Source organism: Elaeis guineensis, chromosome 9 (assembly GCF_000442705.2).
Source record: "Elaeis guineensis isolate ETL-2024a chromosome 9, EG11, whole genome shotgun sequence".
NCBI classification, from domain to species: domain Eukaryota; kingdom Viridiplantae; phylum Streptophyta; class Magnoliopsida; order Arecales; family Arecaceae; genus Elaeis; species Elaeis guineensis.
In genome coordinates, this window is record NC_026001.2 from 3,376,074 (window position 1) to 3,402,854 (window position 26,781).

Below are 26,781 nucleotides of genomic sequence, written 5' to 3' on the forward strand. Positions count from 1 at the left end.
TTATTACTTGTTATTTTCTGCCATAATATCGTTTTATAACAGCCATTAGTGTTTACAATAAATAAATAAATAAACAGCCATTAGGGTCTGTAACGTAACCCTCTGGAAAAAGAAGAAAGAAAAAAAAAAAGAGAAAGTAAGGAGGAGAAGAGGAAAAGAATTTGGCTGCTGGTCAGGTCTACGCAGACGCAGCTGTTATTTTAAGCGTTGTCTTTTTATGATGTGCCACGTGTCATAACAGATGGGCACAAGAAGTAGCAGCCCCGTGGAGTCGGAAATCTGGCACTGACCGTATCGCCGAAACATGAGACCAATGAATATCGGACACGCCACACTATACTGACGGTCAGGAGCTTTCGGTCCGTAAACCGTTTTGAGTGGACGTTCATCTAACGGCTGGAAACAGGAAGTACCATCACATTTTTAACGTTCTGGTTCGTACCACGCTAACTGGAAGGACCCCTTGGAGGTTTGCACCGGTTTGGTCCACACCGACACCAAAAGAGGGAGAGAGAGGGAGGAAGGAAAAAAAAAAACTATTTTGGGTGTAGACATTGTCCTCTCACTCTTTCTTTCGGCCAAGCTTCAACAATCGGTCACACTTTTCTCATTTTCGTCCAGGACCACGAATCATGCTGCTATATTTACCTCAAAGTCAGGTATGGGTCAAGAGATGGCTTATCTTTCTTTCTTTCTTACTCATGTTGCGGTAAATCTTTAGAATTTCCTTTCACATCTTGGAGACACATTATGCATGACTTGTTCATGCGCATGGCTGAAAGACTAAGGTTCCAAAAGTCTCGTGGGATTGTCACACCAAGAAATAGTAAGAAATTTCACTGTAGAAAACACATCAGTTTGGATCTTTTGGGTTATAAGGTGAGGCGGTTTCTCGGTGAGAGTTAGAAGGGAAAGACCGATGGCATCAATATTCCAATCTTTAGAACTCTGGTGTAACCTTGACTTTTGAAGATCCATTGAAAGCGAGGCTACTGCTGTTTCTGAACTTGTTCTTTTTATTTTAAAAAAAATTATTGTATCGTATAATTATGATCTGAATCGATTTTTTTACCTTATTAAATTTGAAAACGATCATTGAAAACTATAATATGTTGGCAACTGATATATTTAATGTATTTATTACTAGCATTGACTTCTGGTTATATCAGAATTCTCTCGTATAGAGTGAAAGGGAATTGGATAATATATTTTTATATTTAAATTTTTTTAAATATGAATAAAATTTAGAGAACTAGAAATAAATCTCTAGTTCTATTTTCAATTTAAAAGCAGCTCCCCAAATGAGTTTTATGTAAAAATACCCATCCATTCCAAACATAAATTAAAAGCAACTATCTATTTTGATTGAAATTATCTTTATATTCTTTAAAATACTGCAGTGTCATATTATCATAGTACATTATTCCTTTACAATAAGATAGTATTACATTATATTAGTGTAGTATTTCTTTATAATAATGCAATATTATTTTATTGTATTATATTAATATAGTATTCCTTTATAATAAAGTAATATTATATTATATTAGTGTAGTATTCTTTTATAATAATATAGTATTGATTTATTGTATTATGTTAGTATAGTATTCCTTTACAATAAGATAGTATTATATTATCATAATGTAGTATTCCTTTATTGTAGTATTATTTTACAACAATATAGTGTTGCTTTATAACAGTATAGTATACTTTATAATAGTGTAGTATTACTTTAGAATAGTATTGTGTTGTTTTTATTATAGTACAGTATTGTTTTATAACAGTATAGTATTACTATATAATAGTGTAGTGTTGTTTTATAACTGTAAAGGTAATCGAGTCATTTCATCCCATTCGGATAGTTGCATTTAAGTTATGTTTCAAATGGATAAAATTTTTTACTTGAAATTTAAATGGATAGTTACTTGAAAGTTTAAACTCAATTAGATATTTCTCATTAATTTTTTAAGTATCCGATTAATTTTTATATTTATATTTTTTTATTTTACATCAACATCTATATCTATATCAGTAATTTTAATATTCTATTTATATTATAATTATTTAAAATAAATATATATATGATTTTTTGTATCTGACTATTATTCGTATCTACATCCATATTCGCCAAATAAAAAAAGAGAAGAATGTGAATATACTAATGTCTGATATATACCCAATCTGCTTTTAGCCCTATCTCTAGCAGAGGTTTGATCTTCCAATATACAACCATCACCGTAAAACTCTATATCCTCAGACACACTTTCTCATATAACCCATGGGATACATAAGTAGTCGTGCCAATTGCAACCAGATACAACCACACTCTCCTGAGACAGAACGTGGTATGCCTATCACGTGCAGAGATGGAACAAAGACTTGCAATCTTGTGGCGGATACTTACAAGAAGCCAACATCACCTTTTACCTTGGATGCCATTGCAGTCATTGGAAGCTTTCTCTCGCTCCAAGATTTTACCTTCATGGCTTTTCTTCCTGCCCAAATTATCAAGTACCGCTAAAGTAGATTCACCCTGAGTACGATTGCGTCCTTTACTTTTAAAACAGTAACAAAGCTGAGCATGAAACAAGTACCTCCATCCTGATTTTTCTTATGGTCCTCACAAGGATGGTCCAAATGTTTTTGTATCAAGGTCCTTGTCCTTCAACTTACAAATGATCCAATAATTGTAAGATATCTGATAGATGATCGATTTATTGTGGGTCTCTACTCTATGATCTGATATGTCGGAGAAAGCTGCAGCATGCAACACTTCCACAGCTTTTAGAATGAATCCAGCACAACGTTATCAGACTCCTTTCGCTTTTAACAAAAATAAATTCACAAGTAAAATAATGCCTCCAGGAAAAAGGAAAAGAAAAAAGAAAAAAGTGTACAATGCTGGGATATGGCACGAACCAAAGAAAGATTGTGAAAAAAAAAAAGAGTTTCAAAATCACTAGATTCATTCAAAATATCAAACGATGATGGTTCCTTTTGTGTGAGAGAGAGAGAAAAATCAAGGGAGAAGAAAGCCCAGTTGAAATTGGACCTAGCTAGCTAGATCACTGACCTCCAATACCTAGCGATTTTATCTTTTTCTCTGAAAGTAATATCCAGTGATTTTATCAACTCAACCAATTAACACTCTCTTAGTTATTCAAAGTTAAACTGTGGTTGGAATCTTCGATAGCAGCTGATATTTTAAGGTACATCGATAGCTGTTGATACGAAGGGCATTATTTTGTCTGCAACCTCTTGTGAGTAAACAGCCTCACGCTGGGCCCATGGATAAGGTTCCAATGCCAAGTAAATCATGCCCGGCCACGTTACTCGTGTCCTTGTATAAATTCTTCTCCGGACATCACCAGCTTTTACTTAGTGTATATACCGTTATAATGTATATTGAAGACCCGTGGCAATCTCTTTTGTCAATCCAGCACGCCCCGGTTGCATTTTATAAAGCAAATGAATGAGAAATGCGACCGGAGTTTGTGGCACACCACCAAAGAAGTGAGTTAGAGCCCATGCAGTACTCAAAACTCTCACGGCATGAGAAATTCTTAGTACGTCACCTGCGGTGCAGAAAAATTCGAGAGGAAGCGCATCATTCCATTCGATTGAACTACGTAGTCATTATTTTTTAATATATATTTAATATTTAAATTTATAATTTTATTTTTTTATTAAAAATTTTAAATAATAAAAATATTTCTTCTCTTCCGAAAAAATTATGACATCTTGTATCGATATTATGGTATCTTACGTTAAAATTATGATTTTCTGTATAAAATATTATAATTTTTTCATAAAATATCATAAAAGAAAAGATATTTTATTATTGAATTAAATTTTTTTAATAATAAAAATATTTTTTCTCTTTATAATATTTTATAAAAAATTATGATATTTTATGCAGAAAATTATAATTTCAATATAAAATAATATAATATCGATTTAAAATATCATAATTTTTTAAAAATAAAAAATATTTTTATTATTTAATATTTTAAATAAAAAATAATATTATAATATATTAAATATATATTAAAAAATAATAATTATATGATCTAATAAGATAAAATATTATATTTCAAGTCAGATTTTCTGCACCGCCGGCGGTGTACGAAGAATTCTCCCTCGTAGCACAGGCACAAGTGAAAGAAGTGAATGACTTCCGACGACCACAAGATGGTTCGATGTACAAGGTGCAATTTCTAGCTCGAAACCCAACCACGGGCACAGAGCTCAACGTGGAGAAACTCAATGGGAGCCGTTTTCCAATCAGCTTGGTCAAAATACCCCTCAGTACTATAGAATTCAATATGCTTTGAAGTCACGGGCGTCCTCATCGATCGTCTGGTACTCCGCAGAAGATGTTAATGCTGGTTTCATGCGGGGACCCTGGCATGCGAGACAAGTAACTTAACTTGGAGCGGGAGAGCCCAGGGAAGTTCTTTGTTCCTGCTTTAATTTGCTCTGGGCATCGACTCTCTTTTTCTCTCGTATATGCCATTAATTTGGCCAGCTTTTGCGACAAATCTTGCTATATATTTTGGTAGTGAAACGCTAGTTCCACGTTCTCTTTGAACTCGACACCGAATCGAGGCTGCTTCTATCTCGCTCGATGTGATTTGGACCCGATTCCCCTTCACTGAATGTGTATGTGTTCTGACGTCCAGGTAGCCTTGGAACAAGATGCGTGCCGGTGCTCTGGAATCTTGCTCCAGGAGGCGTGCGTCCATGAACAGTATCAATCCGAGAGACTAAATGAGAGCTAGCTTAGGTTGGGCTCCAGATCCTAGTCCACAGTGATGGTTTTTGGCCACATTTTGCTTCATCTTCTCTTGCCGTCGATGGCCGGCGAGTTAAACAGAGCGGCCTCGATCGATGTTTAGCCAGTGGTCAACTTTGAGCAGCATCTGGAGCAGTGGTCAGAAAGGAATTGCCGTATCCTCTGTTACCCGGTCTTGTGGAGTGCCAGAAGTCGGCATCTTTTCCCCTGGTCCCCCTCGAAGGTATGCCTCTTCTCTACGGAAGGTGCGGTTGCCTCGGCACTGGATGTTGACATCTCGAAATAAATGTTCCGGTGGAACATTTTTCATGTGACAGCCCATGCTGGCTATTGGCCATGACAAGATACATGCCCCGATGCCTCGTGTATGGGTTTGGAGCTTGTTCGCTGCTGGCAAACTCAGGAAATGCCCATTTTATTTTATGCACCTGATAGCCCTGTTGGTAGGGGCCCACCAAGATACTTGGATAAAGAAATGGTAGTCCATCCTACTGTCATGAAACTTCAAAAACTTTTGTTATTGCAATATCATATATCCAGAGAATAGTAACTAAGAGATTAGATTAAACTTTATATGAGGAATAAAAGATAATAGTGATATAAATATTATGGTTATTTTAAAGTAGCTCTAATTCTATTGTTATAACCTAATGCCTGTTATATATAGCTCCTAATAACTACTGTGATAGATGTTATTTAGTTTTCATTGTTATAGTTACTAATTTGCATCATATGGACTGATATAGCTTTGCATTATAGTCACCATCATATTATTTTTATATTCTAGATAATACTATGGTTTCTCGGATGTTATGGATGATAATAACTGTTTGCTGACCACGTTCATTGAATTTGGCTCTCCATTAAATATCTTGTCTTGAGATGACAGCATCTCGGCCCCTTAATCCATATCATTAGTACTCGGTTTACATCTCTGATACTCGATCTGAAGTTAGCATCCTTCTAGTTGTACTTCGCCGACTAATTGAGTACGACTTCAGCCTGTAGACTGAAAACAACTTTGGCTTACAAACCGAAGTACTTAATCGAAAGTTAACATCCCTCCAGCACTATTTAATGGGCCTACGTAAAATATCCTGCAAGTAACTCAATCTATATTGCATTATTTTTCGAAGTATGATATCTTTTTGATCTACGAGCCACAATCATTAGTCCAGATACAGTGTAAATAGGTCGTTGCCAACATTGTATCTAGTAAAAAAAAAAAGATACTGGTAACTTTTTTCCATGGTGTTTCCTCCAAAACATTTTTGCTCCCCAAAAATACAACCTTCCATGGTGCAATAAAAAGTAATCATGAGCCAGAAATTAATAGTAAAAATCAATGTTCTTATAAATATAATAAAAGAAAGGAATTTCAAACAGGGTAGGAGAAATCCGGTTGAAATCAGGCTGAGAGCGGGACCAGAAATCTTGCCTTCATACCATAGTTGCCACCCAGGCGTACAAGGGGCTAACCAGATAACATACGGCCAGACGTCAATACCCACCGTTATCCATCTCACATGCTGCTTTTTTGCTGTTATCCGTCGTAAGAAATATAATGGGTGGAGCGGCGGAATACGTTTATAATCTTAACCAACAGTAACTGTTCTAATGCATGTCATCGTCCACAAACTCAAGCACCCCGGATTAACTAAAAAGTAATCAGATAAACTTAGGATGCATTTGATTAGCCATTAAAAAAATATTTTTTTATTTTTTTAATTTTTAAAAAATAAAAATTAAAAAATAATATTTGATAACATCATAAAAAATAAAAAATTAAAATTAAAATAATTACTTTATAGATAAAATAAAAAAAAAAATTATTTTTTTTTTATCGAACTCTTCACCTTTCATCCTCAAATATTATTTTTTACTTATTTTTTACTTTATAGTAACGTAGTTATCAATCATCCCTCTTATTTTTTTCACTTTTACTCAATAATAAAAATTAAAAAAAATAAAAAATATTTTTAAAAATTAAAAATCAAAAAATATAATCAAATGCACTCTTAATTTTTACCATTCCCGATTAACTTCATCAGAATTTATGATTCACATTAAAGATGTCAGCCTAAAAAAAGTATTTCTACCACACACAGCTAAATTTATCTAAATCATAAAAATTCTGGATGGATGTATAATATAATTAAAAAAAAAATCACAGTTTATATCTGGTATCAACGACAGTACAACTCTCACCTTGAACAGCTATTTGGAAATAGAAAGCTAGAAGCAATGCAACATCTCATCTCCTTCACAGTCTACAGCATCAAAAACCAAATTATTCAGAAGCCAAAAAATTATGGTTTCACTGACGTAACTTGAACGTGCATCATAATCACTAGAAGCTCCTGATCTAAACTGATTTCTGCCCATAGAACAAAGCATTATCCCCGCTTTGAACTTTGATATTTTAATATAAACAAAAAGAAGACAAGAATATTAACTTAATCAGTATCCAAGTATCCACGGTACCCCTTGCGTCGTCTTGTTTCAAAGATCAAACTAAAAGAAGACGACAGTGGTCCAAGGCCCGGAAGCGTGGGTCCACAACAAAATCGCATGGGACCCCCTTGACAAGAGTTGGGAGGAACATCAAACCACAATGACCGCTTTCTCTGTTCACAATGGAGGAGCATTAAATGGATACCATCTCCCTTCACACACCGCCACACCCACTAAAAAAAGGAAAGCAACTCCGTCAGTTGGAGGGCCAGACCGCTGCCTGCCACCACTACGTGTGCATTGAATACCGACTTCGGCGATGAGAACAAAAAATTTAAGCAACAATAATTTTATTCTTCAAATAAAACATCCAAGCTTCTTATTAATAGATTATTATTAATTAATTAATATATGTATACAGCACTACGGCAAACAAGCCAGGAGGACTAAAGAGACAAAAGAGAACGAAGAAAGACTTTAAAAAAAGGGGAAAAAAAAATGCAGTTCTGCTTTCTTTGATCTCGTTATTTCCTACCATTGCTGCAGACCAAGCTAGTTATTTCCACCTCGTTTTGTTCTCTATTTTGTTTTTCCTTCCCCAGAATCCATCTCCGACCACCCCTTCTGCTTTCCTTGTACTTATTTCTTAACAGCAACAGAAAGAAGGGGGTACAGCGACCGAGAAAGGGGATAGGTGAGGGGAATGGGGGCCTCAGTAGGTCCAGTCATGAGGCAAACACATCTCAGGAGGAGGAGCCTGATGAAATGGTATTCCTCGCTTCCCCATGGCCGCATTCTTTGTGGGCTGCCTCTGTCGCTCTCCTCCATTTTTGATGTCTACGGAACAAATCAAAACAGTGAGCAAGCTGCCATAAGATTTATAGCACACTAACTAAAAAATATTAAAGTTTTTCTTATCTTATATCTTATATTTTACAAGAAGAAGAGAGGGAAAGGAAATATATCCCAAAAAAAAAATAGAAATCACGTAAAAATTAGAGGGAAAAAAAAAAAAAAAAAAAAAGACAATAGAGGCAAAAATCGATTAAAGGTAGGACACGTACAACACGCAAGCTTCAAAGTAGCAAATTGAAAATGGAATCATATTTTAGTTTGAAATCAACGACAAACTTCGGATATATCAAAAAGAAAAGACGAAGTCTAAAAGTTAAAGAAATAGCGGAGCCAAAATAATAATAATAATAAACAACAAAACAAGAAAAAAAAAAAAAAAACCTTTGCACCAAAATTTGGAAACTTGGATAACAAAGAAGAATCCTGAGTAAGAAACAAAAAAAAATAGTCACTTATAAAACGCGATGAGAAAGAGCAGAAACAAACCCCAAGAAAGCAAGTAAAAAGAAAAGAGGGGAAGAGGTGAGCTGTATTAAACCTACTAGATTTCTTCTTCGTTGGAGGCATGACTTCGTTACCGCTCACCCGAGGAAGAAACACGCCGGTGCCTCCGGACTCCCTCCCAGATCCGCCGGTCCGAACCGGAACGAACCGCCGACCTCGAATCGGCACCTGCTGCTGCCTCGCCATAACCCCACTTCCCCCCTGCCCAAAAGCCTCCACCTACATGAAAAGTTGCACAAATAAAACAAGCCCATCACTAAAAGCAGCAATAAAGAAAGAAAGAAAAATACCGAATATAGAAACAAGGACCCAAGTCCCAATACAAGCCAGGTCATCACCGGCCTACCTGAGACGGCTTCGCCGGGGAAAAAGGAAACATCGGCCGCGAACCGGCAGCGATGGCGTCAAGCACCCGCGTCGCAGCCGCCGGCGAGCGGAACCCGTCGTACACCATCCCCGCTCCGGTCTCACTCTCGACCGAAGGCCCGAACCGCGAAACCGATCCGTTTCCAGAACGAAACCCCTGCAAACCAAGAACAGAAAGAGAGAAAAGGTTAGGTTTTAAAGGGAGAAGAAAGATCAAGAAGAGGAGATGGGGAACAGAGACAGACGTCGGAGGGGTGATAGATGGGTCGGACAAGGTGGCTGCGATCGAGGAGGCCGAAGGCGGCGAGCTTCTCGGCAAGGTCGTCCAAGTAGGAGAGACCAGCGGCGTCGGGCTGGCGGTGGTGGCGGCAGCAGACGCCGACGTCCGGGAAGATCTCCGATGGCAGCCAGAGCTCGCCGTCGTCAGGATTCGGTGGGAACTCCGACATCAAAACCACCAAATAAACGAGAGACGGATAGATTGAGGGGCAAGCGGCGGGGAGGATTTGAGGGGGACGAAGGGGGAAAATATAGCGGCGGGGTGGGGGTTTCAAGACGGGATAGGTAGGGTAATTGGAAAGTTCCTTAGGGACAGGAGAGGAATTTGAGTGGGCCTTTCTTGCCCCGCCTTTCGGAGAATTAACGCTGCGGGGCACCCGTCCAAAATCTGCAAGGTTCCATTTACCACGTGGCGAAATTCAATTCCCTTAATTTGCCAAAGCCAGCTTACTGGCCCCGGTGATCTTCCGTTGTGCGAGGATGTCGGGGCTGCAAAATATTTTCCTTTTTCGACGCTAAGGAAGCGAGCGGAGTGGGGCGAGTCGTGTCTAAGAAAAGTGTGCCGTTTTCGGGACCAAACGTTGCAGTCTACTGTTAACTCCACTGACGTGGGGCCCGCTACTAGAGCAGCAGCTAAGGTAAGGTCGAGATAAGGAGTTGGAAATCAGGTCCCCATTGATTTTCCTTCGGAAAAGGTCACGCTTAACATAACAGGCGAAAACCGCCGTTACAAGTTTCTTCGTGTCAGAAAGGATCGGCAATTCGTTATATAATACGAAACATATTGAATTGCTCTACGCTTGCGAAACGTACCAACCTGTGAATCGAAAATTTTGTATGCTGGGATTTTATGCGGCTTCTGAAGTGGCTCGGACGGGATCGACTTGCGGCGGATCTGGGGGAGAAGCGTGAGAGCTAAGAGTCGTCCGATGTGGCCGTACGGTCACGTGACACAGGTGGGCCCGCGGTCTCCGCCTCGGTCCGCGGCACCACACCCCAAATGGCGGTTGCGTCGCTTCCCTTTGGAACTAAAATTACAGAAACACCCCCAGCACCACGTGGTCAGGTCGTGTGCTTTTTGAAGCGGGAGACGCGTGAGGGCATTTTCGTCCTTTAAAAAATACGTACATCGTTTTCGTAGGTAACACCTGCCGCCCGCCTCATATCCCAAATAAAGCGTAAAAGTTCCCTGGGGTTAAATTCCCTAAAGATCCTCGCAAGAATTTCTTTATACCAGCTTGGGACTTTTAGAATGCTGCGGCCGTGCCATAAATAACCTATATCATGGCAATGTTACTTTTGTCCCCATCAACAACCATTAATCATCCTCTTTTCACGCGTTGAAGCCCCAACATATGCTTCTTTCATGCGAGCATCGCTTGCCCAACAATATACTTTTTGATGATTAAAAAATATTAAATATAATTCTAACAAACATAAATTTATTCTTCAATATATGAAAAAAAAAATCTAATCTCTTATTTTGGCTTTCCTGCACTTCTAGTTTAAATCATGATTACTTAAAAAAAAAAAAAAAAACACTCAAGCTACTTTAATATAGTAAATGTCTTAGTTTTTCTCACTTTTTTTTTTTTTTGACAGAGAAAATTAATATTTTATGTATTTATGCAAATTTTGTGTATATAGCTTCAATCTTATTTAAGAATGTGAAGCAACAAGGTGGTTAATACTGGTTAATTATTTTCATGATTCATTGAATTATTCAAATAACATATTTTTTATTAATATATTAATTTTTATTTATGAATTGGTATGATGGTTCATCTTCATAAAGATCCTCTTATTCATTTAAAATGTGTTTGATATACATGATAAGAAAAAAATTATTTGTCAATATGGAGGTTATCTAACCAAATGTCTTAGATGTTATGGACAACTTTATTCATATAAAGTCACTAATTAGATAATACTATTCTACAAAAATATTGGAAGAGAATTATTCCATAAAATAGGAAAAAAAATTCAATTATAATTTTGCTTATCCACTTCTTAAATACACCAAAAGTAGGATCATAATTTTATTCTTATCATAAAATAAAAAATTTTAAAAACATATACAATCATGTATTCCCCCACAAATCCCTTCAACAAAACATCAAAAAGAAAAAACTTATTTTATAAAACATATTATCCCATCTAATAGCCTTAAAGATTTCTTCACACATCCATCCAATAAAACACTAAAAGATAACTTATTTTATAGAATGTATTATCCTATCTAATAGCCTTGGAGGTTATTTATGATATATGCATTTTAAAAAAATAAAATACAAATTATAACTATGTGGCTATTACTTTGCTTTTTTTTTTTTTTGGGTGATCAACTATTAATTTACTTCAATTAAGTCTGCAATATTCACATGATTTCTTAACCACTTTGGAAAGTGCCACTTTATTCCTAATCACTACTTATACCTGTTTCCTTGCTAGCCGAATATCTTTTCATGAGTAATTTATAAGATAAAACTCAAAATTCATAATAGGATGCAACTAAATTAAATATCTTTTCTGAAAATATAGGGATGCAATATAATATGTGCATTTGCAATAATAGCAAGTGGATTTTTCCTAGATACCCTAGCCATTTTAAGAGATATTATAGTCATTAAATCCCTGAGATGTCCATAGGTTCAAATACTTGTTATTTTATCTCATAAAAAATAAAAATTTATTTTTTAATATAAAGGATTTTTAATCTCTTATCTTTACTTTCTTGTATTTCTAGTTTGAATTCTAAATTTATTCTTAAGAACACCTGAGTTGACCTCGCTTTAGTTTTATGGAATGACTTAGAATTTAGAGTTTCATACCTTCTCATAGAATCATTGTAGGAGTAGCTTCAAACTCATTTAAAATTTTGAGTTGATGCATTGTTTGTTGTGAGTGAATTATTATCATGATTCATTGAATAATTCAAAGATTGTCATACTTCTTTTTTAAATTTCCAAACTTGCTCTCATGAGAAACACGAGAGCTAGCTTAGCTTTATTTTATTTTATTGAATGACCAAGAATCTAAAGCATAGTGTTTTTTCATAAGGTTGTCGCATGTGTAGCTCCAAACTCGCTTAAAAATTTGAGCCAATGTGACATCTATAATTGTAGGTGAATAAGTCATAATTTATTGGATCATTCAACAATTTTCATTTTGTATTGGCATTCCATTATTGTTAGTGAATCAGCATGATTATTTATCTTCATCCTAATTCTCTAGTTTATTTGAAGGTTTTTTTTTTTTTGGGTAAGCATTTGAAGGTTTTTTGTTGGCGCACTGTTTTTGTTGCTTACATAACATTCCAGAGTTGTCATAAAGAAAAAATTGCAAAACCTGCCATAGAATCAATTCATTCCTGATCATGTAACATGATATGGTACGAGTCCAAGTTAGCTAAGTACGGTCCTACTAATCTTTAACATTTTTCTCATGATATGCATTCAATAATACTATCCATGTTTCCGTTGAGATTTTTTCTGAAAAAAGAATAGAATAGGATTTCTAGTTTGACTGTATAGATACTGTGAAAATTTTAACATAACAAAAATATATATCAAGTATCTTTCTTCTTCCAGATGGAAAAACCAAACCCCATATATATTCTCTCATGTTTGTGTCCTCCATATGGATCCTCTCACATTCTCACGCTTGAACCAGTGAATAAAATCTATATTACCAATTGAAAGCAGCAAAAATAACTTGTGTCAGATATCCAGAATTGGAGCTAATCCGTGCCCAATCCAAGTCCATATGGTACACGTGATAAGTCTTATTGGAGTTCAACCTATATTTCTATAAATAGGATTTATATTAAAATTTAGATCCAAACCGTCTAAATGGGTTATTAGGAGCCCACAGGAAGCACAACCCGACCCGTTAGCATCCCCCGGCGTTGCCGAGGGAGGGCATTATAGTCACAAAGAAGATCCTGCCTGCTAGGGAAATAAAGTCTAGAAGATTCGGTATGAGAACCTGTCGTTGACCAGTCGTCAAACCAATCTACTCACGGCGATCCTGGCCGGAGCTCAGGCTGAGACGGCGTAGAAAGTTCCCGCCGACGTCGCTGCAGCGAAGTGTGATCTGGTACGGTGCCAGCGGCCGGCAGGCACGCCGTCCCGCCAAGCTCTTTGGTGACGGCGACCTGATGGGCCCAGCCCCGAGACGCAAGATGGTCCACGTGGACGATCCAGATAATTCAGTGATCCGATGGAACCGCCGAATCCCGCCGTACACTGACAAGAAAAAGGACAGCTATCTTGGTTCCGAAACACGTGCATAAAAAATTCCATGCGAAAGAGCTATCTGCCGTCTGTGTAGCCGAGCAAAGCCACGTGGATGGATAAGATCTTTTCTGCAAAAAGTTTTCCATGCGGTTATTAAACCTAATACAGGTCGCACGAACGAAAACATCCCTGAATTCAACTTAGTTGCTGCAGAATTGCAGGGTAATTGGCGGGGCCATGTCGTATTTAATGGAAATTATAGGGGTATTTCGGTCAAACGAATTGTTCTCTCTCTTGCTCTGCATCTTTTCCGGCTCCTAGAACGGTTACTTTTTCGCCTCGACTGGCGTCCAGGCTTTCTGCCTGTTCTGCCCTCCCGCTTGACTTAAATTACGAGGAAGAGGCCATTGCTTCTTCCCTCGGCTGCCACACATAAACCTCAAGTCGAAATTTCTTACTCTAAATTACTTTTAGGCGAGGTTGAAGTTACTTGAGAGTAAAAAGGCAGCAACAAGAAGACCATTTGTATGCAATATACCGTCTTTTAGTTGTTTCTTACCGCCGCACCACTAGATACAAGTCCTTGTTGTGAGTAGGTCGTTAGCATCACTGTGTATACGCTACTCACACTCACTGTCTTCTCAATATGCATGGTTCTTTCATCCCGAGACCATCTATTACTCATTGGTTCAAACAAATAACAACAAACCTGGATTCAAACAGAATGACCGACAGGTGCCCCGCACTCGATACAACTCCATACCCCATAGTGAAGCTTTAATGCCTTTTCACCACTCTTATATTTTTCTTTTTTTATTTTTTTAAGAAAAAGTGTTTAAATAAACTATAGGTGTGACGGTTGAATAGTAGGACCCGTCCAAAGGTAAAAAAACCAATCTCTGGCACTACGGACCTATCAATAATTATGGTTTCCTAGTTGTTCAAACAAATTGGCGGTAAACACTTTTCTTCAAACAAATCCGATACTTATAAGATTACTGAATATTGCAAGAAAGCACTCCTGTGGAAGAATAGAGAGTATTATGTTTTATGACTCTACATGCACAAATCAGAGTGCTTAAACTTTCTTCTTTTGTGATTGGTTTGATTTGCCTGAACAACCAACCTACGCGCAGTAGTTAAATTTCATAGCCCAGCAGATAACTTTTTTTTATTAAAACCAACAAGCATCAATTCCCATGAGAGAAAACATTTAAAAATCCAACATATATAACATCTTTGCTTAAAAAGACAAGGGCCAGTCTGACTAAAATACAGACTCTTTTTTTTTTTGAAGATAAAGGGAGGTCAAACACCACCCAAAATTTTATTGGAGGAAAGAGCTATTTACAAAACTACAGAGCTGAGGAACAGGATATAGAAACAGCACAGAAAATAAGAAAAAACAAAGCCTGTGATATGTTAAGCAAAGATGATATGTTAACTGCAGATGTTCAAAAGACTGAGATAAACTTTAGCCACAGTAGGATTTCTATTTGGAAAAAAAAAGTCACAAACAATAAAATTCTACATCACCACATTCCACATTAATCAATCAGCTGGTGCATGATTTATATCTAGTTAAATGAGTTGATTCTTTCCCCCTTATGAATTTTTTCAAAGTAATTGATCCTCTAAAAATGATATACTGATACGAAGACCTATATAGGACGATTTTCCTAAACATCCTCTGCCATGTAAACCAAGAATGAGTTGCTGCTGCAAAACCTTGATGCCAATGCCTTGCCAGAAGAGGTTGGTGGAGAGAATGCACACTGAGAGTGGTCTAACATTTTGCTGCTGCAGAAACTCTTCCTGCACGAAAAGTAACAAATAAGGCCATATTATCAGTCATCTTTACTCAAGACCTATTCATAAGATACACAATCAGTGAAAAACCTGAAGAAAAATGCTGTCAAGATTTTTTTCATGCATAGAAAAATGCTACCAAGATAAAAATTGCTACTGACAGTAAAAACAATACAAACAATAGACCAGACGGGCTATCCACCAATGGAAATAAGCCCATCCCCGCATGAGCAATCAGTTTTGAAAAACAAAAGTAACATAAAAAATGGAAGTACATACAGAAGTTGAGTTATGAGCCATCTTGAACTCTATCACTGTGAACCACATAGATGCCCAAAGTATCATCATTTTTCAAGAATTTTTCTGACTAGAGATAGAAGAAATCATAACATTCATATGAAACATAAACCAGAGTTTTTTTTTTTCTTTTTTCAAGATAAAAGGGAGGGCTGGAAATCCACCGAGATTTCACTAAGTGTGAATCCAAAGAATAGTATTTATTTCGTCGAATTTCAATACGCATTACCTTGCCACATCTAATAGTTGTGAGGCAATTCCCTTCCTTCTGTGGGAGGGTACAACCCAAATAGCCCTAAAGCCACAAAGAGCTAGCACAGCTTCCTCCTCACAGAGGATAGCTCCACCATCCCACTGATCCACCTTGGCGCTATTGGTTGAACAACTTCTTTTAATGGCTTCCCTCTTAAAACTAAAAGCTCCAAATTGTACGGTCGGCTTTGGTCTCATCAACTCTGTATCAGCCACTGCCAACTTGTGTGATATATCATCAGAATCATTGCACGAGGAAGAATTAGAAATAATTCTATGTGCTTTTTTTATCGGTTCAGCAACAAGGCAGCCAACAATCCTATGACGTGAAATAAACAGGTATACCTACACCAGAGAGAAGGAAATCATTGTGAAGACAAAAATTAACTTAAATTACAAGTGCTATTTAACATCCCTTTGCTTTCTTTGCTGGCCATATTACCTTGCATAGCTTATGAAGAAGCTGGTCATCACTGAACCCAAGCTCTTTTTCCATAATCTTAATTATCTCTTCAACCTATCCATATTTGAGCAGGATGGGATCAATCACTGTAAATCATTGGATAAATTTGTATACCTAATATGAAGCAAAACTTCAAAATTCCGCCAGTAGAACGAAGTAAACATCTCTACTTTTTCGTTTATTTTGTAAATCCTATAAACAATACTGGGAATAGACCAAAACCTTGCGCTTTTGAGCTGAGGGGTCGCAATCCAACACCAACAAGATGCGGTTTCCATTGCAGCTAGGTTTAGAGACCAGTCTCTCACTGCGCCAACCCTGCATCACAGAAGTAAAACATAACAACACTATAAAGAATCCTGGCCACCAAACATGGAAATTTAGTGAAAGACAAACACCTTGAAATGGATCCCCTCATAGAAGCTCTTATGGAAGGTCTTGTGAACCTTCTCATCCCCCTCATCACCACGAGCATACCTTAGACCACAAACAGAGCAAGTGTGGAGGAGGAAATCAGACTGCCCCAATTCCAAATGGTACTGAGCATAACTTCTCTTCTTGTTGACAAGCTTGCCAACAGGATCAGATCTCAATGAAGAAACTGCTATTCCATCGTTCTTTTCAATCTCGCTGCTATATAATTGGCTTCCATCAATATCGCTGCTCAAAGTCCACGAAGCTGTGAGTTCCAACTCTTTCATTCATGAAACGTAAGTGCTGATTTCCAGCCAATGCCAATATAGATTATAATTAGAAGCGTAGGTATATTGCAGAATAAGAGAGCTAGAATCAGTATTTTAAAAAAATTGGGGGCTGAAAAAAAAAAAACTGAATACTTAAATATCCAAGAATATTAGCTCGAGCACTGCAGAGAAGTCATAATCTGGAAGAATTTTAACTGAATACTTGAATTATTACAACAAAAAAAGCGGAAAAGAGGAATCAAAATACGTGCAGATGCCAGAATAAGAGCTGGAGCATTACTGAAAAGCCCTAATCTGGAAGAAATATACCACTTTATCCTTAAATTGTTACAAGATTAGGGTACATACTAATGATTTAAGCCTAACGGCTTGAAAAATGTCGAAAAGCACTCATCTGCAACAATTCTTTTACAAGATCTCTAAATTTTTATCAGAACAATTAGAGCAGACCAAGAGAAATTAAATATCTAAGATCAAAAACATGATCTCGAGGGGAAAAGGGTACTATTGAGTGATAAGCATTGGTATTGAGCGAGAGAGAGAGAGAGAGAGAGAGAGCGAGAGGACCTCCTCTTGCTTTCTGGATTCGGATGGCGGCGAGTATAGGTGACTGAGATCTCGAGAGGCGGTGGCGGCGGCGCAACAGGAGGTGGGTGGGGGGAGGAGGGCTTGAAGAAGGCGCTGATCTTCGCCTGCGGCATCCCGTCGCTCACAGAGAGCTCTTCGTATTCCCAGCTCTCTCTTTCTTCTCTTCGCGCTATTTCCTCTGCTGGCGGCCAGGCCCGCGCTTTTTGAATTTTAAGCGCTACCGCAAAATTCGCCGGTAGGGATGGCAACAGGTAGAGTACTTGCAAAATTTACCCTATCCATATCCGAACCCGTTTAAAATTTTACCATCCGAAACCCGCTTTTGAAGAAGGCGCTACCACAAAATTTGCCCGTAGGGATGGCAAGTTGGCAACAGATCCTTTGTCTCTCTCATTCTGTGGTGGTGGCCGGTGCAAGCTACCACTCTCACACCATGGATTTGGTATCATATTCATATTATCATGACAACAGAACTTCATAAATTGAAATTTTTGTAGCCAAAAAGGAATCCTTTCGATCAAAAAATCCCCAAACCTCCTAAATATCATGCTTCTACCAAGATTAAGCTCTCCAAACCTCAAGGACCGACTCACACCGTCACAACTCGCACAGAATCCCAGATGCTTGAGAAAAAACCCCAAAGAAACCCCTCCCATCTCCCCCTCAGGTGCTCTCCTTCCCCACAGATCTCCGGAAAGGAGAATGAAATGAAAAGAAAAAGAAGCGAAAAGGAAAAAAAAAAAAAGATCAGTCTGTGTGGGATAAGGTCTTACCTTTTAATTTTTCCGTCATTCCCTTGTTTTCGTTGATTTTTCCTCTGTTTTCCCCCGGTTTTTCCTCGTCCTCAGGAGCCTCAATAGGGTGGGAAGCCTGGATCGGCTGAATAGAGGAACTTAGACAATGGAAAGGGTGTTGTGACGTTACTTGTATATAAGAGTTTTTTTTTGATAAGAATTTGTATATAAAAGTTACATGGTACAAATGTTTTATTAACCAATTTTACAACTGTTATTAATATTCTTATTCATTAAAAGATATTTGTTAGCTTATCTAAAGTTTTAGAGTTCAAATTCTTTAATCCTCCTATTTATAAAACTATATTTATAATTAAATTCAGATAGCGGATATGTAAAAGATAAATTTCAGGTCCATCTTAAATAACAAAAAATTAATTTTAAATCACAAATTCATCTCAAATCTTATAAAATATTATTAATGAATATTATTATAATTCGAAATGGAACATATATCTAAAAATCTGTTCAATTGCGATCTCTGGATAGCAAGTGCACGGCTCCGATATTTAGCCAGAGCACCAACATTAGTTCCACGATACCTAGCAAGGTAACTTTGATAAATGCATGATTTCAACTGATCTAATTGAGACACTTTTTGTACCTGTCATGATGGAAAATCTATCCACAACACAAGTTATTTTTGAGACAATTCATAATTTCACAGAAGCTAGCATGCAACAGGTTAAAACAACCTTCTCCAGAAAAGAAAGAAAACAACAAAACGCATCTCACTCGGACCCAACAAACAGCATGGGACGTAGAAAACACTCAACGTTCCCATTGATTTGGAAGCAACCAGACTAACCATAAATGCGTCTAGCAACTTTCAACATAAATTGATCCCCAGAGTAAATAAATTAATGTGACCAGACGAAGGCTTAATGTTTCAGGTCGCTTTCCCGTATTCGACTATGATTCCTCCATATCTTCAGAACCTGATCTGCGACGAGTCTTGCGACAATCTTCGGTGAGAATCTCTCCATCATGTCTTGCCTGGCCCTCCTCCCTTTCCTCCTGCCCTCTCCGGGATTGCTCGCGACGCGCCTCATCAAAACCCTCAACTGTTCGACCGAGGGCTCGCCCCAGAGGTGACCCTCGAATGGCCCTTCCCTCACCCCGCTCATCCGATCCACAGGCAAAGGATACCCATTCTCCTCCGTCAAGTACTCCGTCGGGCCAGACCAATTCGTGGCAATCACCGGCAACGCCATCGCCATGGCCTCCACGATGGGCCTCCCCCAACCTTCGCCTCTCGACGGAAGAACAAACGCATCAGCCGCCTTGTATAACCTCGGCAGATCAGCCTGCGGTACATGGAAATCAATAACATGAACCGCAGCCCATCCATCACCCGGCTCCTTTACACCACTCCCCTTCACGAACTCGACAATCCTGCTGCCGAAATCTCTGCCAGAATGGTAGGCACTAATCAGTAGATACAAGGCAACCCCATCCGACTTGGAGAATCCTCCATATAAGCTTTCAGCAGCACATCCCATCCTTTTCTCTGCTCCCACTTAAAGATGCTCAGGAAAACAAACTCTTTCTCCTTACCACCAGAATTCGAATTCATGCTCGCTGCATGCGAGCCGAACACCGGCGCTCCGGTAGGGAGAACCAACGCCTCATGCTTCGATGGGTCGAAGAACTCGACGTCGACCGGCTGGATCATCTTGACAACCTTGGCAGGATCGACACCACTTTGGACAAATGTGGATACGTGGAATTCGGTAGGCACCCAGACGGCATCCATACGATTACAGCGCCTGACATGCCCGGGACTCACCCGGTCGGTCTCGAACATGGTCCGGCCGACGACAAACACCGGTTCCTCGTAGCCCGTGGGCGGGCAGGGGAATGTGTCGAACAGTGGTGGGTACCAAGCACCCGGCTCGCTGTGGCAGATCACGATGGTCTCGCTCATTGACATTTGGTGTTATGAAGGTTGAAGGCTAGAGCCTTGGAACCTTCGGGCAAACCGAGCCAGAATTCCAATGATTCTAGATCACCATGCTGCTCTACACGAAGCCTAATTTTAGGGTCTTTGATGTGGGTATCTAAAGCTGTGATATAAGACCAGGCTTCGGAGCTATAGCCACCACCTGAGAGGAAAGGGCCATCCATAGAACACATGGAGTGCGTTCGGAGATGGGTAGCGTTTCCTTCTCTCGTGTGGGTAGGAAGAGACCGGTAAATCTTTGGATGAGGCTGGGCTTTAGAGGGTGGAGTAGTCTTAGGCGTGAGAGGATAAGGTGAGGTACTGGCTTGGTGACGTCGGGAGAGAGTGCGAGGAAGAGGACCAAAATGGCCGATGCCCAGAACAGCAGCGGCTTCCATTTCAAGAGCGGGGGGTGTCTGGAGATGGGAGGCGTTTCGTTTGGGGGATTGGGGTTGTGGACTGAACTCATGGTGAGGTTGGAACGCGGATTCGCAATAGGAGGTGGATATATGGGTTGTTTCTTACTTCTTCGGTAAGCTAAGGGAGCCGAATGTTACATGGCTTCCATATGGTAGCTACCTGAGAATGAATTGAGACAAGCGTATGATAAACAAAGATGGTATAGAGTTGTCAAAAACAGGGGTATGGTTAAGTTGTTACAGCAGTTTGTGGCTAATTAGGCATACCTAGAGTTGAAGGGCCACATAGTTGGACAGTAGAAGTTTAGCAGTATGTTGATTCTTAAATAAATCTTCATGATAACTATGAGCATATTTGTTAGTTTATGATTGCTCAACAAAAATAGCGAGGACTAAGTTTAAATTTATAATTTTAAACTCATGGAAGAATGTGGAGCTTTTTGATTATTAAGTAGTTGACTGGCAGACACAACAGCACTAGTGAAAGCTACCTTGATAAAATGTTGGAACATGAAATATCACCAAATCGTTCGACTTGGGTAGGTTAATATTAGCCACCGAAATGTAAACACATGAGCTTGCTATAGTCAATTTGATCTGTTTGTGCTCTTTTCTTGGGAGGAACTTGGTGGAACTCAAAATGTCAGTTAGTTTATGTATTTCTTCAATAAAAATAATAAGCAACGGTATGATGGTAAATTTTAGCATAGCCATATGAGATTTTACTAGTTTAATTAACTCGCATATGATTTGATAATTTAAAGAAACATAAAAAAAAGAAAAAAAGAAAAACTCGGACAGGGCCTAGTTAGACCCCTTCACAGATTTATTTCGATAAATATGTAATTACAAAGAGCAAAGATTATATTGTGTTGGGTGGATGTCTGGTCAGATTACTACCTTCCATGACCTTTTCAGTACCACACGATACAGCAGGAAGAAAGAAGAAATAAAATAAAAAAAAATTAAAATACGTGGATCAGCCATAAAAGGGATAGTCTCTATAGGGCATGCAAACTTCATTATTAAAAAAAAAAATTTACAAAAGGGGATCTCACCCTCAATCCTCGTATACCCAATTTCTCTTTCACTAAAAGTTTTCCTCACAAAAGCTCTCTCTCTTGGAAGACCCTCTGAACCTCTGAAGTGCCTGACGTCTGCTGTCCAGAAGCCTCTCTAGAGCCTTGCTCTTACTTCTCTTCTCAGCATCATAAACGGGATTTCGATCTTCGGTTTCCATGCGACCACAGGCTAGCACACGACTACAGTACCCTATTCCCCTGATCAGGCCTATTTATAGGTTAAAAATCCAATTAGAATAGCTTAAGGACTCCTAAACCAACCCATATAAGGACTTGGACCGTTGAATGGAAAATCAGATCAACCCATGCCCTCCGATTGTGCTCCGATCCACAGAATAGTACCGTGGACCGCGAGAAATACGTGGAAAACGCCCACGCAGTCCACAAGCCCAGCAGTGGACCGAGAGACCTCTCGGTCCATGATGGATCGGGTACAGGGCCAGGCATGGTGCCTGGACATGGGCCGCGCCCGCACCGCGACCCGCGGGCCAGTGCGTCCCACATGTTGGCCCCGCCTGGGCCGCGCTCCGTCGGCCCCCCGCCGGCCGTCGGTGGTCCTCCGCTGCCTCAGATCTCATGCCGATTTTAAAAGCTCGTATCTCCTCCATCCGAGCTTCATTTGGGGTGATCTTGATTTCGTTGGACTCCATTTTTTGCCGCGGACATTGCTGTAGGCTCAATGTGGACTAAATCTCGAAGCATCAAATCCTAACAATCTCCATCTTGACTCGATATTCGATCTTTTCCTAACTTCGAGAGCTTCTAGATCTCCTCGCCCCCATGCCCTGGGACAATCGCCTGCTGATCATAGATGGACAAACATGGGAGTCGAGTCAGACCGCTCGATCCCATCTTCATCATATGCTGTGCTCCTCCTAACCTGAGATCTGCTCGGGGCATCGTCCTGCGGTAATAGGAATCTCACCTTGCGACATCACCTCTCGTCAATCCGAGTCTCCTGTCTCGTGCCCGATCCATCTCCTAGAGCTCCACCTCGCTCTGGGCTTCCCCTGCCTTTCGAAGCTCCACCTCGTACTGGACTCCCCACCAGGTAATAATGTCCTCAGCTCTCCTTCTTTCCCTCCAGCACAATCCTATCACCGTGTAGCATTCTCAGAATTTCTCCACCAGCTACCGTCTTATAGCTTCTCGAATCCAGTCTACTAAGTGAGATAAGATTTTATCTAAAATTGGATATGTATCGGACCTCCCCCAATCTCCTCACTACACCGTTATGTGTCCTCCAGCTGATCATTCTGATACCTCTGATCGCACAGCTCAATCCATCCTACAGATATACAGTGCCTTCATTGTTATCCAGGGAGTCAGCTCCTCTCTGCAACATACATGATAGGGACATGCAGAATCTAATATTCACTGCTGGAAAGAAGTAGATACCTCGTCAGATATTTTCAGGACATCTCTATCTGAATCGCTGCCGGCCGTCGCTATAGCAGCCACCATCCGATTTTTGAGTTGAGGGCAATCTCTGGCTAGATGCCCTAACTTCTCATACCGGTAACACCTGATTTTGCTCAAGTCCCTCCTGGACTTAGACCGCCCTCATCGCAATCTCCTGTCACTCCATCTACCACCTTCTGCTCCTCCAGAAGCCACCAAAGCTGAGCTACTGCCACCTGAGCTCGAAGCCGGATTCTCCCTCTTGAGAACCTTGTTCTGGAGTATCGCTGTGGTGACCTCGTCCATCTTGATAGTGCCCTTCTCCACTAGAAGAGCGGTCATCAAAGACTCGTACGAAGGTGGAAGCAATGCTAGCAAAACCAGCGCTTTAGTCTTCTCCTCAACATTCTAGCCAACGCTAAGGAGGTCGGTGAGGATATTCTGGAAGTGGCTGAGATGCTCCTACACGCTTTGTCCCTCATCCATCCGCAGTTGGTAAAACGGCCTCTAGAGAAAAAGAGTATTGGTGACAGACTTCGTCATATACAACTCTTCGAACTTCCACCACAACACCATCAGAAAAGTCTCGCTCAGCACATGGATCACCACCTCATTCGCTAGGTACATGCGGATGGTACTCACTGCCTGCATCTGTAGCCGTTTCCAATCCCGCACCTCCATGGTAGTTAGCTTCTCATCGCACAAGAGAGCATCGATCAACCCCTATTGGATGAGCATGTCCTTCACCCTTACCTGTCACAAGGAGAAATTGCTCTTACCATCAAACTTGTTGATCTCCATCTTGATTGATCCTGTCTTCTCCATCTTCAGTCTTGCTCACCACCGTTGCAATCTGCGTCCTTGTACCGCTTCACTCTGATACCATTTGTTAGGTGGATGTCTGGCCAAAACACCACCTTCCAGGACCTTTTCAGTATCACACGATGCAGCAGGAAGAAAGAAGAAATAAAACAAAAAAAAAAAATCAAAATACGTAGATCAGCCACAAAAGGGCTTGCTTTCACGGGGCACGCAAACTTCACTATGAAAAAAAAATTTACAAGAGGAGATCTCACTCTCAACCCTCGTACACCCAATTTTCCTCTTACTAGAAGTTTCCCTCACAAAAGCTCTTTCTCTTGAAAGACCCCCTGAACCCCTGAGTGCCTGGCGTCCGCTGTCTAGAAGCCTCTCTAGAGCCCTGCTCTTGCTTTTCTTCTCAGTGTCACAACCCTCTCTCTCTTCTTCATGGGATTTCGATCTTCGGTTTCCGTGTGACCACAGGCGAGCACACGACCACAGTACCCTATTCCTTTGATCGGGCCTATTTATAGGCTAAAAACCCAATTAGAATAGCTTAAAGGCTCCTAAACCAACCCATATAAGGATCTAGACCGTTGGATCGAGAATCAGATCAACTCATGCCCCCGATCATGCTTCGGTCCATAAAATAGTATCGTGGACCGTAAAAAATGCATGGAAAATGCCCATGCGGTCCACAGGCCCAACCGTGGACCTCCCGATTCACGGTGGATCGGAATACAGAGCCAAACACGGTGCCTGGGCCTGGGCCGGCCCGTGCGCGCGGGCCTAGGCTGCGCTCGCATCAAGAGCCTGGGCCCGGGGCACGATCCACGGGCCCATGCATCCCGTGAGTTGGCCCTTCCTGGACAGTGCTCCGCCGCCACTCCATTGGCCGTCAGTGGTCTTCCACTGCCTTGGATCTCGTGCCGATTTCAAAAGCTCATATCTTTTTCATCCGAGCTTCATTTGAGGTGATTTTGATCTTGTTGGACTCTATTTTTCACCGCAGACCATGCTGTGGGCTAATGTGGACTGAATCTTAAGACATCAAATCTTAACATATTGATTGCAAATTTTTGCCTTAGGAAAACTGCAAGTTCCTCTGCAGTTAAATTTCCTGACAAAGCAACATAATAAGCTGGTCCCATGCTCCTCTCCACACTAAGTGGATTTTCTCGCATCCCCAAGATGTCTAAAAAGAGTTTGAAAATTTGGAAGCCAAGCTTTTAGCTTTAGATAAAGTTTCAGAGATAACTAGATACTTTTGATATATGGGCATTTAACAAACCAATATATAGTTATTTCAACATTTGCACCACAGAAATAACAAAACAAGAAAGCCCGCCATCAGTTTTTCGTGAGAATTTCATCCTTATGCAATCTATTATTTATAATTATGAGCTAGAGAAAGATTCTAATTTTCTTTGAGACATCTGCCTTCCAAATTGCTTTGTAAAATAGACAAAGCAGGTTGCCATTGTTGATGAACTCAACAAGATCATACATGCCTTCTAGCATTAGGGAAGCTTGTGTTTTGATAAAATGTAGATAATCATGGGAAGCTCTTAGGTACCTTACCTCCCTTATTGTCTATGAATGTTCATCGAAGCTATGTGTAGCCCCTGGTACTAGCTCTCTCTCTCTCTCTCTCTCTTTTTATTTTCCTCTCCTTTTTTTTTCCAATTTAGGCTTGATTTAAAAAAAAAGAAAAAAAGAAGAACAATGTAAAAGGGTAGTTATAATTGCCACAATTGAGCCTTTTATAAAGGATCGAACAAACTTCCTTTAGGAGACGGAATTCTTATCTGAATATAGAGAATCGAGAGATGATAGAGCAAAAGAAGCTTATTCATTGAAGTCTTCCTGTTTAGGAAGATTTGGAACTCTACTTCCAGTGAGATTTGCTGGTTCATTTCTTTCCATGGTTGCCACCTAATGAAGGTCATGACGAGTTGACTCCAAGTATTTTAGTCTTTTTCGAAATTATTTCTAATATAGTTGAGGGTCGTAATATTTGCCGGTTGTCTAAAATAAGAGTTCATATTCCTTTAAAGAAGTGTCATCCAATCAACCATGTGATGGAAGATTACCAAAGCTCAAAACATCATATGATTACAACAAAAAATCATTTAAACAAAACGCACGGGATGTCGTTCCTGAAAATTCAGACTAATCCTACTAGTGGGATGGGATGCACACCAGAAGACTACCGGACTGGATAGCAATCCTAATCTTTTAACGAACAATATAAAATGATAATTAACATAAAAGGTGTTTGGTTCGAAATTGAAATCGAAATAGAAATAGATTGAAATCAAAATCAGAATAGGCAAATCGTCCAAAGTATTTGATTTGTGATCGGAATTGAAATCGAAATTGGAATGGATGATTCCTATTATTGTTGTTTGGTTTATTCAAAGATAGGAATCGAAATCAATTTAATTTTTTATTTTTAACTAAAATTTTTAAAAATTAATTATTTTAAAAATTGATATTAAATAAAAATTAAATATAATAATAATTTTTTTAAATTTTTTATAAAAATTATCATTAAAAAAATATAGATAGCAAATATTATTTTATCATAAAAATATTATTTTATAAAATAAAAAAAACAGCCTCGAACCAACACCCCCCACACACCACCACCCCCCTGGCCCTATCGCTCGCATCCCGCAGTCCCTCCCCTCCCCTGGTGCTGCGTCTATCACCCTTCTACTCTTCTTTTCCCCAGC

At 39.5% G+C, this 26,781-nt stretch overlaps 3 protein-coding genes across 4 annotated transcripts; all 3 read right to left on the bottom strand.

The window, feature by feature from the left end:
- Positions 1 to 7,582: 7,582 nt before the first annotated feature.
- On the bottom strand, positions 7,583 to 9,491 carry LOC105052069 (uncharacterized). Of its 2 annotated transcripts, none has more exons than XM_010932771.4 (4): positions 9,220 to 9,491; positions 8,955 to 9,131; positions 8,643 to 8,827; positions 7,583 to 8,086 (listed from the first exon to the last, which is right to left on the bottom strand). In XM_010932771.4, exons 1-4 carry the CDS (start codon positions 9,421 to 9,423, stop codon positions 7,993 to 7,995), a joined length of 660 nt encoding a protein of 219 aa, XP_010931073.1. In that variant the 5' UTR covers positions 9,424 to 9,491; the 3' UTR covers positions 7,583 to 7,992. The 2 variants fall into 2 exon arrangements, with proteins under 2 accessions (XP_010931073.1, XP_010931072.1); XM_010932770.4 differs by having other exon boundaries at positions 8,647 to 8,827; positions 9,220 to 9,489.
- Positions 9,492 to 14,954: 5,463 nt separating this feature from the next.
- Positions 14,955 to 18,502, bottom strand: LOC105052132 (protein CHROMOSOME TRANSMISSION FIDELITY 7). The gene is made up of 6 exons (XM_073243835.1): positions 17,584 to 18,502; positions 16,711 to 16,972; positions 16,535 to 16,630; positions 16,292 to 16,366; positions 15,827 to 16,194; positions 14,955 to 15,306 (listed from the first exon to the last, which is right to left on the bottom strand). The coding sequence occupies exons 1-6, from the start codon at positions 17,715 to 17,717 to the stop codon at positions 15,171 to 15,173; spliced, it is 1,071 nt and encodes a 356-aa protein (XP_073099936.1). The 5' UTR covers positions 17,718 to 18,502; the 3' UTR covers positions 14,955 to 15,170.
- Positions 18,503 to 19,022: 520 nt separating this feature from the next.
- On the bottom strand, positions 19,023 to 21,057 carry LOC105052068 (uncharacterized). The gene is given in 3 exon segments (XM_010932769.4): positions 19,023 to 19,869; positions 19,872 to 20,327; positions 20,330 to 21,057. Coding segments are annotated over 3 exon segments (1,455 nt in total). The 5' UTR covers positions 20,739 to 21,057; the 3' UTR covers positions 19,023 to 19,279.
- Positions 21,058 to 26,781: the final 5,724 nt, after the last annotated feature.